The sequence below is a fragment of the Cetorhinus maximus genome, chromosome 13 (genome assembly GCF_964194155.1).
Source record: "Cetorhinus maximus chromosome 13, sCetMax3.hap1.1, whole genome shotgun sequence".
Lineage (NCBI taxonomy): Eukaryota > Metazoa > Chordata > Chondrichthyes > Lamniformes > Cetorhinidae > Cetorhinus > Cetorhinus maximus.
In genome coordinates this window covers 33,568,772-33,581,907 of record NC_135891.1, presented here as the reverse complement: position 1 = coordinate 33,581,907, position 13,136 = coordinate 33,568,772, and the positions used below count along the sequence as shown (strand labels likewise).

General features: G+C 41.0%; 1 protein-coding gene across 1 annotated transcript in view; it reads right to left on the bottom strand.

The window, feature by feature from the left end:
* The window catches only part of LOC144688534 (collagen alpha-1(XIV) chain-like), a 203,560-nt gene that overhangs the window by 121,784 nt on the left and 68,640 nt on the right, over positions 1-13,136 (bottom strand). Inside the window, exons 16-19 of the mRNA XM_078555234.1 lie at positions 12,800-12,929; positions 12,550-12,689; positions 6,363-6,495; positions 146-288 (exon numbers count right to left, since the gene is read on the bottom strand). Of these exons, the coding sequence (XP_078411360.1) occupies positions 146-288; positions 6,363-6,495; positions 12,550-12,689; positions 12,800-12,929 (546 nt within the window). The remainder of the gene's footprint in view (positions 1-145; positions 289-6,362; positions 6,496-12,549; positions 12,690-12,799; positions 12,930-13,136) is intronic.

The window sequence follows — 13,136 nt, the reverse complement described above, 5'->3', positions numbered from 1 at the left end:
TTCCATCAATCTTTATTTTTAATTTAATGCTTTTAATCTCAGGAAAAAAAATTTTGAAATGTAAATTAACTTCAACTATAATGTTCTGAGGCAATCGCTATGATAAAGAAATGGTATTGTGATGTTCAGAATAAATATAACTTACTGTCTCTTCGGCATGGCCACCTTTAATGGTCATATATGATATCTTATAATGCTGAACATTGGCACTTGGATGATCCCAGCTGATTTGGAGGCTAGTTGGTGTCTTGGCCTCTATGAGAAGGTTTGATGGAGGATTTCTGGAAACTAACGCAACAAACAGTGTAGAGCAATAAATTAAAAACAATTCGTAAACTGAAGGCAACATTTGCATCATAATATTTTTATGTTCATTTTTTTCCCAAATTTCATGGAGCTGATTTCACAGTTGAGTTGTCAACTGAGGGCTAAAAAACAATTCATAGCAACAATCTGAACTACATGCTATTCTTATTTAAAATTCACATTTATATTTTATCCTATGCCCAAGATATTAAGAGGTTATATGTTGAAGCATCGTATGATATGGCCATATATCACACTTATGATTTTGATCATCATTTATGCATACCTTCATCACTTGTACGAACATGTGTACATACAAACTTACAAATTAGGAGCAGCCCCTCGAGCCTGCTGCACCATTTGGTAAGATCATGGCTGATCTAACTGTGGTCTCAACTCCACTCTTCCGCCTGTCCCCTATACCCTTTGACTCGCTTGTCAATTAAGAATTTATCCAACTCATCCTTAAAATATTCAATGACCCTGCCTCCACTGCTCAGCGAAGAACTGAATTCCACAGACTAATGACCATCTGAGAGAAAAAAATTCTCTTCATCTCTGTCTAAAAGGGAGGCTCTGTATTCTTAAACTGTGTCCCCTAGATCTAGTCTCTCCCACAAGGGCAAACATCCTCTCAGCATCCACCCTGTCAAGTCCCCTCAGAATCTTATATGTTTCAATAAGATCACCTCTTGTTCTTCTAAATTCCAATGGATACTGGCTCAACCTGTCCAACCTTTCTTCATAAGATAGCCCCTTCATCCCAGGAATCAACTGAATGAACCTTCTCTGAACTGCTTCAATACTATTATATCATTTCTCAACTAAGGAGAACAAACCTGCACACAGTACACCATGTGTGGTCTCAACAATGCCCTTTACAATTGTAGTAAAACTTCCCTACCTTTATATTCCATTCCCCTTATAACAAACAACAACATTCCATTTGCCTTCCTAATCACTTGTTGTACCTGCATACTAGAGATGTTGTGCTTCATGTACCTGGATACCCAGATCCCTCTGTAACACAAAGTTCTGCAATCTTTCTCCATTTAAATAATACACTGCTTTTCTATTCTTCCTGCCAAAGTGGAAAAGTTCACATTTTCCCACAGAATACTCCATCCAATTCTTTGTTCACTCACTTAACCTATCTAAATCCCTTTGTAGACCCTTTATGTCCTCCTCACAATTTACTTTCCTGACTATTATTGCGTCATCAGCAAATTTAACAACCATACATTCGGTCCCTTCACCAATCCATTTATGTAGATTGTGAATAGTTGAGGCCCAACATTGATCTCAAAAATGACCCATTTATCCCAACTCTCTGCTTTCTGTTAGCCAACGAATCCTTTGCTTGATAAATATGTTACCACCACCCCCCCTCGCCCCCCACCCCCCCCCGCCCCAGACCATGAGTTCTTATTTTGTGTAGTAACCTTTAATGTGGCACCTTATAAAATGCCTTTTGGGAATCTAAGTACATCATATCTACAGGTTCCCCTTTATATATGCTACTTGTTACTTCCTCAAATGACTCTAATAAAATAGTTAAACACAATTTCCCTTTCACAAAACCATGTTGGCTTTGCCCAATTGCATTAAGAATTTCTAAGTGCCCTGCTATACCCTCCTTAATAATAGGTTCTAGCATTTCCTTATGACAGATGTTAGGCTAACTGTCCTCTAGTTACTGGCTTTCTGTCTTCCTCCTTTCTTGAACAGAGGAGTTACTTTTGCTATTTTCCAATCTGATGAGACCTTTCCAAAATCAAGAGAATGTTGGAAAATTACAAACAGTGCACCGGCCATCTCCATAGCCACTTCTCTTAGGACCCTAGAATGAAGTCCATGTGACTTGTCAGTCTTTAGTTCTAATAGATTTCTCAGTACCCTTTTCCTGGTAATTGTAATGATTTTAAATTTCTCCCTCCCATTCACTTCTTGATCTAAAAGTATTTCTGGGATGTTATTTGTGTCTTCTACAGTGAAGACAGATATAACATATCTATTAAACATTTTCGCCATTTCCTTATTTTCCATTATTATTTCCCCAGACTCACTCTCTAGAGGACCCATGCTCATTTGAGCTGCTCTTTTCCTTTTTAATACTTGTAGAAACTCTTACTATCTATTTGTATATTTCTAGCTAGCTTTCTCTTTTAGTCATTCTTTGGTTTTTCTGACAGTCTTCTGACCAACCATTAATCTTTACAGGATTGTACACTTTTTCTTTCAATTTGATACCATCGTTAACTTAGTTAGCCATGGATGGTAAATTTGTCTCCTAGTTTTTCCTTCTCACTGGAATGTATTATTGCTGAACATTATGAAACATCTCCTTAAATTTCTACTGACCTACTCCCTAACCTATTTCCCCAGTTTAGCCAACTCCGTCTTCACACCCTTATAATTGCCTTAATTTTGCTTTAAAACATAAGTCTTAGATCCACTCTTCTCTTCCTCAAACTGAAAGTGAAATTCAATCATATTATGATCACTGGTACCTAGAGGCTCCTTTACTATGAGGTCATTAATGAATCCTGCCTCATTGCACATTACCAGGTCTAGAATTGTCTGTCCACTGGTTAGCTCTAGAATGTGCTGCTCTAAGATATTGTTCCGTAAACACTATGAACTCACCTTCCAGGCTACCTTTGCCTATCTGATTTGTCCAATTTATATACGTAGATTAAAATTACTCATGATAATTACAGTGCCTTTCTGAGAACCACCCATTATTTATTCTTGCATACCCCATCCTAAAGTGCTGTTACAGTTAGGAGGTCTATAAACTACTCCCACATTTGGCTTCTTCCCTTTGCTATTTCTTATCTCTACCCAAACTGATTCTACATCTTGATCTTTAGAACTAAGGTCACCTCTCACTATTGTCCTAATGTCATCCTTAATTAACAAAGCATCCCCACCAAGTTTTCCTAGCTTCCTGTCCTTCCAACATATCAAGTACCTTGAATATTCAGGTCCTAGCATTGGTCAACCTGCAGCCATGTCTCTGTAATGGCTATTGGATCATATATATTTATTCCTATTTGAGCTGAAAATTCATCTGTTTTGTTACAAATGCTATGGGTGTTCAGATGCAGAGGCTTTAGTTCTAGATTTTTAATATTTGTGCAAGCTCTGGCCTTATCTGTTGTCAGATCCTTAAGTTTGTACTCTCTGTCCCTTCCTGCCAGGCTCTGATTGTCATTAGCCTAAATGCTGCCTTGCTATCTTGTCTCGTCCTTTTTCTTTAATTTACACACCTTTCCTCATATGGTCCCTCATCCCCACTATTTAGTTTAAAGCCTTCTCTACTGGCCTAGTTATACCACTCGCCAGATAACCGGTCCCGGCATGGTTCAGGTGAAGCCCGTCCCAACGTTACAGCTCCCACTTTCCCCAATACTGGTGCAATGACCCATGAATCAAAACCCATTTCTTCCACGCCAATCTTTGAGCCACGTATTCAACTCCCTAATCTTATTTACCCTATGCCAATTTGCTGATGGCTCAGGGAATAAACCAGAGATTATTACGTTTGAGGTTCTGCTTTTTAATTTATCCCCTAGCTGCTCATACTCCCTGTTTGTTATGAGATCAGCTCTGATGCAATTTAGGTGTTATATCCATATCCCATATATGCTGTATCCTATGGCTTACTGCCTTGTATTTTTCTGTTATGTGAGCAATAATACATATCCAGCAAAATAACTTAGCAACAGAAGAAATCCACAATTTATAGCTTTATATGTTATTTTGAACCCACTTTAAAGTGAATCTCAAAGTCAGTTTATTTATATCAAAAAAATCAAACTAACATAAATTATTAGCATTAACATTAATGGCTTTCTGTTTTCTACTAAATGTCTGTATTTAATTTTCAGGTGTTAAAGGAGCAGGGGAGATAAACATAAGTGCTTGGGTCTAGAGCACTCTCTGCAGGTTTTCTACCCACATTAGGTTTAGTACACTCAGAGGCAACGCAAAGGTCACTCTACTATTGGCCAATCATATGCTAAAATTTCAACATCATTTCGACTATCCCATAATTCGTTTCATTTCCAACAGCAGCAATCGTTATAACATCTCCAATTAAGAATGCCATTTTTTGTCAAATTAAAGATAGTTTTACTGCTCATTAATCAGTTTGGTGTCTGACACCCCAGTTAAGAGTCTCCAAAACTACTGAGGAATCCATACAGGAAGTGTTCCTGTATGCCTGATGTGAACGTCACGCTCTCAGAAGCACAAGTCCCATTTACCTAAATTCAGGAAGTTTAGCAATAGCCGATGGTTAGGGGCCTCCAGCTGTACCCTGGGGCATTCCTGCAGGTAAGCCAGATAAACCAACGCAACTTACTAGCATGAAGCACTGCTCTTTAAAAATCAGGAACATTTTCCTATTGTTTTCTAATGTTTGTGTTCATCAAGGGCGAAGATGGATGTTGTGTAAATGGACTTCCGGAAGCCAACTGATAAGGTTCCACATGAGAGATTATTAGCGAATTTAGGCCTACGAGAATGTTTTCCACTTGACCCACTTCCTGCCACCCCTCGAAATCCACCAAGGGTTAAAATCAACACCAATATATTAGTAAGTCAAAAAGTACAGAAATCTGATGATGAACTTGGGGATGCCAACTTGAAAATTCTGATGAACAATTCTGATGAACAATGATTGGACCTATCAATCAGGATATTTTAAAATTCTTTCAGTAACAAAGGGCTGAATTTTCCCGAGTGGGTCACAATCACAATTCGGGGATGAATTCTGGATCAGGAACCAGGATTAGGCATGATCTACCCTGAGGCAGCCAAATAAGAACCTGTGTTCAGCAGCCCCAGCCAATTAAGGATGGTGATCGGGTTCCAGCATCGGGAGATCAAACGAGCACCTCCTGTGGGTAGGGCTGTTGGCTGCCTTTGCGGTGTCAGTGATGGTTGCCCATCAGCAGGCGTGGCACCAGGCCATGAGGGCATATTAAGTGGCAAGGAGGTGGCTGCCATTGAAACAAGGCAAGCAATGGTGCAGCCAACAGTCTCCATGAAGTGGCTGCAAGGGCAGCCCTGCTGTTTGAGGACAGATCCCCTTTGAAAAATAAATTTAAATCCTCAAATGAGTTGCAGTTGGACCTCCCAGTACACAAGCCCCTCCAATCCATTTTCAGACTCCTGGCACAATGCGGGTCCAGTGCACAGTTGGGAAAATCTCCTATGGCCTGGAAAATTGCAGGTAAGTGGCTCATTATCATCTTAACATAAAAGCAAAAAACTGCGGATGCTGGAAATCCAAAACAAAAACAAAAATACCTGGAAAAACTCAGCAGGAAGAGGAATACAATTAACTTTTCAAGTCCGTATGACTCTTCAACAGAACTAAGGAAAAATAGAAAAGAGGTGAAATATAGGCTGATTTAAGGGCGCTACCTGTCCCACCCCCCCTTAAACAAGCTTATATTTCACCTCTTTTCTATTTTTCCTTAGTTCTGTTGAAGAGTCATACGGGCTCGAAACGTTAACTGTATTCCTCTCCGCAGATGCTGTCAGACCCGCTGAGTTTTTCCATTATCATCTTAAGTTGGATCCAGCTGCTGCCAGGCAAGTTGCCTTGAACCCGCCAGTCTGCTTCAGGGAAAAGTGCTCAGGGGCGGGAACCTTTGGGGAGCCGACCCGCCACACATCCTTCCAAATTTGCATGCGCCCTCGTCTCCAAAGCCACATTCACAGGCCTGGGAAAATTCAGCCCAAAGAGCCAAGTTTGATTTATGTAGTGCCTTTCACAGCCTCAGGCCATCAAAAACTTTTCATAGCCAAGTATTTTTGCATTATTATAATGTTGGAAAAGTGAAGCTAATTATTAATGAAATATTTGTATAAGAAGTTGTTCTGCATTCATGTCATGTAGCTAAAATTATCCAAATCCCAGCAACAGGTCCTTCTGCACTGTAAAAAGACCCAAAGGTAATGATTTAGTGCTGACAGCAATGTTTATTTCAATCGATGCAAAAATATTAATGCCTTTGTTAGGGTTAAAGATAACCACCTACATGTGTTATAGCGGAGAACAATGGCATTGCTTTTTGCTGTGTCATTATATAATGCAGACAGCGACACCTGATATTCTATATTCTTGTCTAGACCCTGTAACACTGCTGTGTCCATGTTCCCTTTGACATCGAGCTGTAAGCAAAATAACAAGACAGATATTTAAAGCAGGTTTGTCAGCTACAGACAGAAAAGACAGATAATCATTTTCAGCATGGCTCCTCCCCAAAACTTCCATTTACAGATGCTGACAGTTCTGCTATACATTTCCAATAATCCCTATTTTTACGTCACATTTATATCATCTGCAATTTTAAGCTTTTTGACAAGAGAAAGATCCACGTAATTTATCCTTACGTTTTACAACCCAGTAGAATAAACTAAACAGAAATTAATATTGGTTAGTGCCAAAACACAGCAATGATAGAAATTTAACGAAGTTTTTCAGAATAATACAGGATAGCGATGGATATTTTAGGTAAATGTAACTGATAGTGTATCAACAAATCCATCTGTTTAGCTTTATGTACCTTGGCTAACTGATTAATTTTACAAGTGCTGAATAATTTTATTTGCAGGGCCCTCAAGCTGATCTTTTTATTTGATTCTGGGAGCCAGCTCACAGCATTGGATGAAATTACAAAAAATCTATCGAGGCAAAATAAATTGTAGAAACAAAAGAAAAACTGGAAAGAAAGAGGTAGGACAAAAGAGAATAGATCAATTTTGAAGAAACAAATTAAAACAGAAGAATCAGTGAATGCCAAAAGAGTAAGTTGCAACTTGGACAAGCTATTTCAAATTAGGGCTCTCACATTTTTATGGATGTTTGGCTTTTTCACCCTCACCTATTAAAATTATTTATTAAAATGAGTAAACTGTTTTTCAGGTAAGATGATCAAGTATGAACTCCAGAATGCTTTAGTAACCTGGACAACTATGTGTATGGGAAGTATGATCCGCTAGAGGAGCTTTAGCAGCAGCTGGAGTCACTGTGGTGCATCCACAAGGCTGAGAGCTACATGGGCAACACTTTTCAGGAGGCGGTCTACCTGCAACTTAAGGATGTGTAGGTAGAGTGGGTGACCGCCAAGCAAACCCCAGGCATTTAGTGCAGCAGTCCCCAGGGTGCATCTCACTCTCCAATCAGTATTCCATTCTGAGTGATGATTCCTTTGGGGAGTGCAGCCAGGTCCAAGTCTATGGCATCTCAGTGGCTCAGCTGCACAGGGGGACAGGAGGAAGTTTAGGAAAGCAATAGTGAGAGGGAGCTTAATAATTAGGGAAACAGACAGGTGTTCCTGCAGCAGCAGACGTGATTCCAGGATGGTATGTTGCTTTTCTGGTGCCAGGGTCCAGAGTGTCACTGAGGGGCTGCAGAGCTCTCTGAGGAGAGAGGGTGAGCTGCCAGAGGTTGTGATTCATATTGGTATCAACGACATAAGGAGAAAGAGGGATGCGATCCAGCTGACAGATTTTAGGGGTCTAGGGAAAAGACTAATGGCCAGGTTTTCACCACCGAGGGGTTAGCTTGAGTCAGGAAATTTCCTGACTTTGATAGACCTGCCTCAGTTTAAAGGGCCCTGTTAGACCCAATTTTCACTGTGGTAGGCGCGGGCAGGATAGAATCGGAACTGTTGACCCCGGAAACAGATCGTAGGCAGCCATGGGGCAGGTGAGTGCCATGGTGGGCCGGTTAGAAGGCCTGCCCCAGTTCTCTGGGACTGTGTGCCAGTTGTTTTAGAAGCAGTTAGGCCCTCTATCCCTCACCCCTAATCTTAACTTCCTCACACCCCTCAACTGTCACCCAACCTTCATGCCCCCCTAATGCCCCCATGCCACCTCCATGCCAACTCATGCCCCCACCCACCCCATGCCCCCCATTCCCCAATGCAACCTCCAAAGCCTCTCACCTAGTATCCACCATGGGCAGACTTCAGGAGCTATGTGAAGATGAAAAAAATAAACTAACAATCAAATACAGCTCTCATTCATACACACTTGATAGTGAAAAAAAACTCTCATTCATGAAACCCATTCAAAGCTTTTAAATTTCCTCAAGTACTTAATCTCTTATAAAATCAAATACATTTCTATTCAGTAGCCAAATCAAAGACATCTAATCTTATAATGGCCTCTTTAAACTGTAAATAAAGCAATGAACTCAGAACCCATTTCTGAGATAAGTGCTTTTGTAGTTTTTTTTGAAACTCAGCCATGCATTCATAATGATATAATAACAGCCCTTGGGAAATGCAAACAAAGAATTCAATGAAAACTGTGGAACAGGTGGTCATTTGTTTCTTTCTAACCTGCACCAGATGGCCTGTCAATCAAAGCAGTACAGCAAACAGTGTTTTTTTAATGCTCACTGACAGCTTAAGCCTTTTTTTCAAATTTAAAGAGCAAGGGATTTTTTAAAATTTCAGATCATGATACTTCATTAGATGTTATCTACCCTTCAAGACTGTTTATGTCTACTCTATCAATTCATGATTCCTACACTGCAAGTTAAAGCCAAAATGGGGTTTGTTTGAACGCAGCACTAAGCTCAACTGGCCCTGCTGAGTTTGGGTTTCCCGTCAGTGTGAATCAGGTCCCACCTCTTTCCCCTTGCTGGCAAAAATTGGATCTGTTAGGAATGAGCGCAAGACTTCCACATCTGGGTCCTGTCCACCATTTTTTAAGGTCCACGGAGTTGTCCCAACTCCGCGAAAACCTGGCTCTAAGGAGCAAGACCTCAAATGTAGTAATCTCCAGATTACTCCCAGTATCATGTCCTAGTGAGTGTAGAAATAGGAGGATAGTGCAGATGAATGCATGGCTGGATAGACTGTGCAGGATGGAGGGGTTTAGATTCCTGGGACTTCTGAGGTGTTCTGGGGTGGTGGGATCTGTACAGATCAGACAGGTTGGTCCCAGCCCTGTTGATGTACAATGCCCTTGTGGGTGATTTACTAGTGCTGTGGGAGAGGATTTAAACTAATTGACAGGTGATGGGAACCAGAATGCAGCATTAGAAAGGAGAAACAGGTGTACGGATTAGGAGAACAGCCCCCGCTTCTTCAATCTATCCAAGGAACTGAAGTCCCTCATCCCTGGAACCATTCTCGTAAATCTTTTCTGACGCCTTTCTAAAGCCTTCACATCCTTCGTAAGGTAAGGTCTAAAGATAAACCCAGCAACTACAGCACCAGACAGTTTAACCTTGGTGCTGGGAAAGCTTTTAGAAATTATAATCCAGAGAAAATGAACAATCACAAATGGACAAGATTAATTAGAAAAGGCCAGCACAGATTTGTTCAAGGCAAATCATGTTTAACCAATTTGGCTGCGTTTTTTGATGCAGCAACAGAAGGGGTTGATGAGGTAATGAGTCAATATGGTGTATATGAAGCCCATGGAATAAAAGGGACAGTGGCAGCATGGATATGAAGTTGACTGAATGACAGGAAACAGAGAGTAGTGGTGAATGGTTACTTTTCAGACTGGGGGAAAGTATACAGCGTGGTTCCCCGGGGCAGCACTAGGATCACTGCTTTCCTTGGTATATATTAATGACTTAGTCTTGAGTGAACAGGGCAGAATTTCAAAATTTGCAGATGGCACAAAACTTGGAAGTATTGTGAACTGTGAGGAGAGGAGGATAGAGATAGGCTTCAAGTTGACATTTACAGGCTGGTGGAATGAACTGACATGTGGCAGATGAAATTTAATGAAAAGAAGTATGAAGTGGTATATTTTGGTAGGAAGAACGTGGAGGGACACTATAAAATAAAAGGTCAATTCTAATGGGGTGCAGGAACAGAGATCTGCAAGTATATGTGCACAAATCACTGAAGATGGCAGGACAGGTTGAGAAAGTGGTTAATAGGGCATATGGGATCCTGGGCTTTATAAATAGCGGCACAGAGCATAAAAGCAAGGAAGTAATGATGAAATTTAATAAAACACTGGTTTAGCTTCAAGTGGAGTATTGTGTCTAATTCTGGTCACCATACTTTAGGAAGGATGTAAAGGCTTTACAGAGGATGCAGAAAATATTTACAGGCTGGATTTCATGGTAGGGGGGTGGTGGGTGGACTAATTGCTCCCCTGGAAGGAAAGTCATTCCCGAACGAACCAGCTTTTAAGAAGCTATCCCTGCAGAGATAACATGCTGGAGATGGGCTAAACAGGCTGAGGGTCAGACTGCTGCCCCTCAGTGGACAGGAAGTCCCACTCTCGAGAACTGCTGGCCAATCTGATTGGCTGGCAGTTCTAGCAGTCCCAGCAGTGCCAGAACACAGTGGTGGGCATTGCTGGGACTGCAAATAGGCCTACAGAGATCATTGATGGTGTTTGGACCCAGGTAATTCCCACGCTTTTAGCATGGGGAGGGATCAGAGCACTTAGGAGAGGGGAGGAGGAGGTATGGGGGGGCTGGGTTTGGAGGGCAAGCGGGAAGGGACAAAGGGATGGGGTGATATCTTGAGTGGGGGGTGGGGGGTGCCCCTGATGCACTTAGGGCACCCCCTGAACGGTGTGCCCCTTTCCTTCCCACCTTTTCAAAGAAGCAGTTTCAAAAACAGCCTTTGCACTCTGGCCCGCTTGCCACTGCCCAGCATTTTATGGCAGTGGAGGGAGATTGAGGCCTTTAATTGCCACCTAATTGGGCAGTTATGGGCCTCAGTAAGCCTAAGGCAGGCAGCCTACTGGGCACCTTACCCACACCCCGTATTAGGGGAACAGGTCAAGCGCGGGCAGGAAGGAGGTAAGCTGAGCACCTGACATATTTTACATTCCCCCTCACTACAAAAATGCCCCGCAAGGGGCCTAAAATCCAGGCACACGAGAATGGTTCCAAGGATGAGGGCCTTCAGTTACGTGGACAGATTGCAGAAGCTATATTATTCTCTTTAGAGAAGAGAAAGTTGAGAGGAGATTTGGTAGAAGTGTTCAAAATCACAAGGGGTCTAAACGGAATATATAGGGAGCAATTGTTTCCACTGGCAGAAGGGCCAAGGACTAGAGGACACAGATTTAAGGTGATTGGCAAAGGAACCAACAGCAACATGAGGAAAACACTTTGTACACAGTGAGTAATTAGGATCTGGAATGCACTGTCTTGGGGGTGGGGGGGGATGAAAATTTTCAAAAGGAAATTGGATAAGCACTTGAAGTAAAAAAAAATTGCAAGGCTACAGGGAAAGGGCGGATGAGCAGGGCAAGTTAAATTATTCTTGCAGAGAACCGGCATGGACCTGACAGGCTGAATAGCCTCCTTCTCTGCTGTAATCATTCTATGATTCCATAAGATTAGAACCTTTCTGGCAACAAATAAATATTAACTTTCCTTGTTTTATTAGAAAGTGTTAGAGAGTTATGTTCTTGATTTGCAGGGCATTCGCCTATCCATACGGGAGATTTTGTCCTCTTATATTTGTGCCCATTTCCTTCTACCCCACTCTTTCAATATCTATTCAAGTTTTCAATAAAATTAACATAGAACTAATTATAGAAAAAATGGGATTTTCCTCCTTTTCCCCTTTCTCTAAAAGAGAATTGGGGAACTGGGATTCTCTGGTGGACTACAGGAAAATATGTTGTTTCCCCCTTGACAGACTTTACCACTGGCTCACAGGGAAAAGTCCATGTCTGCAGAAGACTAAGGCCTCATTTCTAGCACTGATGTATTGAGTGACAGCTGAGTTCCTTTAAGTTCCTCATCCTGTGAGGAAATAGTGTAATAATTTAACACGTTCATCCTGAATTCATCTCTCTGCAATTTGGGAGGAACTTCAAACAAATGTATCAAACATTCACACTTACTATCCCACAGAGTAATTTCAAGGCCACAATCCTTTACTAGTCCTTTTCTCTTCTGCAACAGGAGCTTCAAGATATCCCAATTCTCTTCATTTTATTCAGATTTTTCCTTGAATTAAAAAGAAACTCAGCTGCCACTTAATGTGTCCAATACTGGAAATGTCTACTATCAGTTTGATCTTAGAGTCAAACACTTGCACCTCTGCCACTACTGCTCAATGCAATGGCCAATGAAAATGAGGCATAATAACCTACATTGGTTAACAAACAGATTATTTAAATGCATTCAAAACTGTACTATTTTAATATATGTAACCCTTTATATATTACTGACTATAATAACAGTCAGACAAATTAATTGACTAAACGTATAACACAGACCTCTTTTAATTTTCCTCCGCTAAGTGGAATCCATTTTATTTTATAAAGAATGACATCGCTGGCTGCATGGTTCCATGTAATTGTTAAATTGGTGCCTGAAAACTCAGTAACTTTCAGATCTGATGGAGGTGGAACCTTGACTAAGAATAAAAACACTTAGAATAGTACCTTAATTCAAATAGAACTGGTTCTTTTTAAATCAACCATAAGAAATCATAAGCAACCGAATGCTGCATATGGAAATACATACATGTTTCAGCAGTGATGATAACAGGCACAGAGGTCCCAGTGTCATAAATAGAAAGTGCAGTAATCACATACTTTGTCAACGAGGTCAGGTTTTTCAATAGGATATTTGTAATGTCCCCAGCAACTTCGACCTGGAATTAAAAGCAGCCAAGGTGAATACCTAACTATAAAGATTCCAAATAAAAGCTTACTGAGGTTGTCCAGTAAATGGTTAAGCTAAATGGACCAGGAAAGTTCCAGCTCCAACCTCTCATCTACATACAATTAGCTGAGCTCAGATTGACTGGTTAAGAAGGGGAGAACAAGGTTCCTGCTCCTGACGACAATCCTGCAACCCT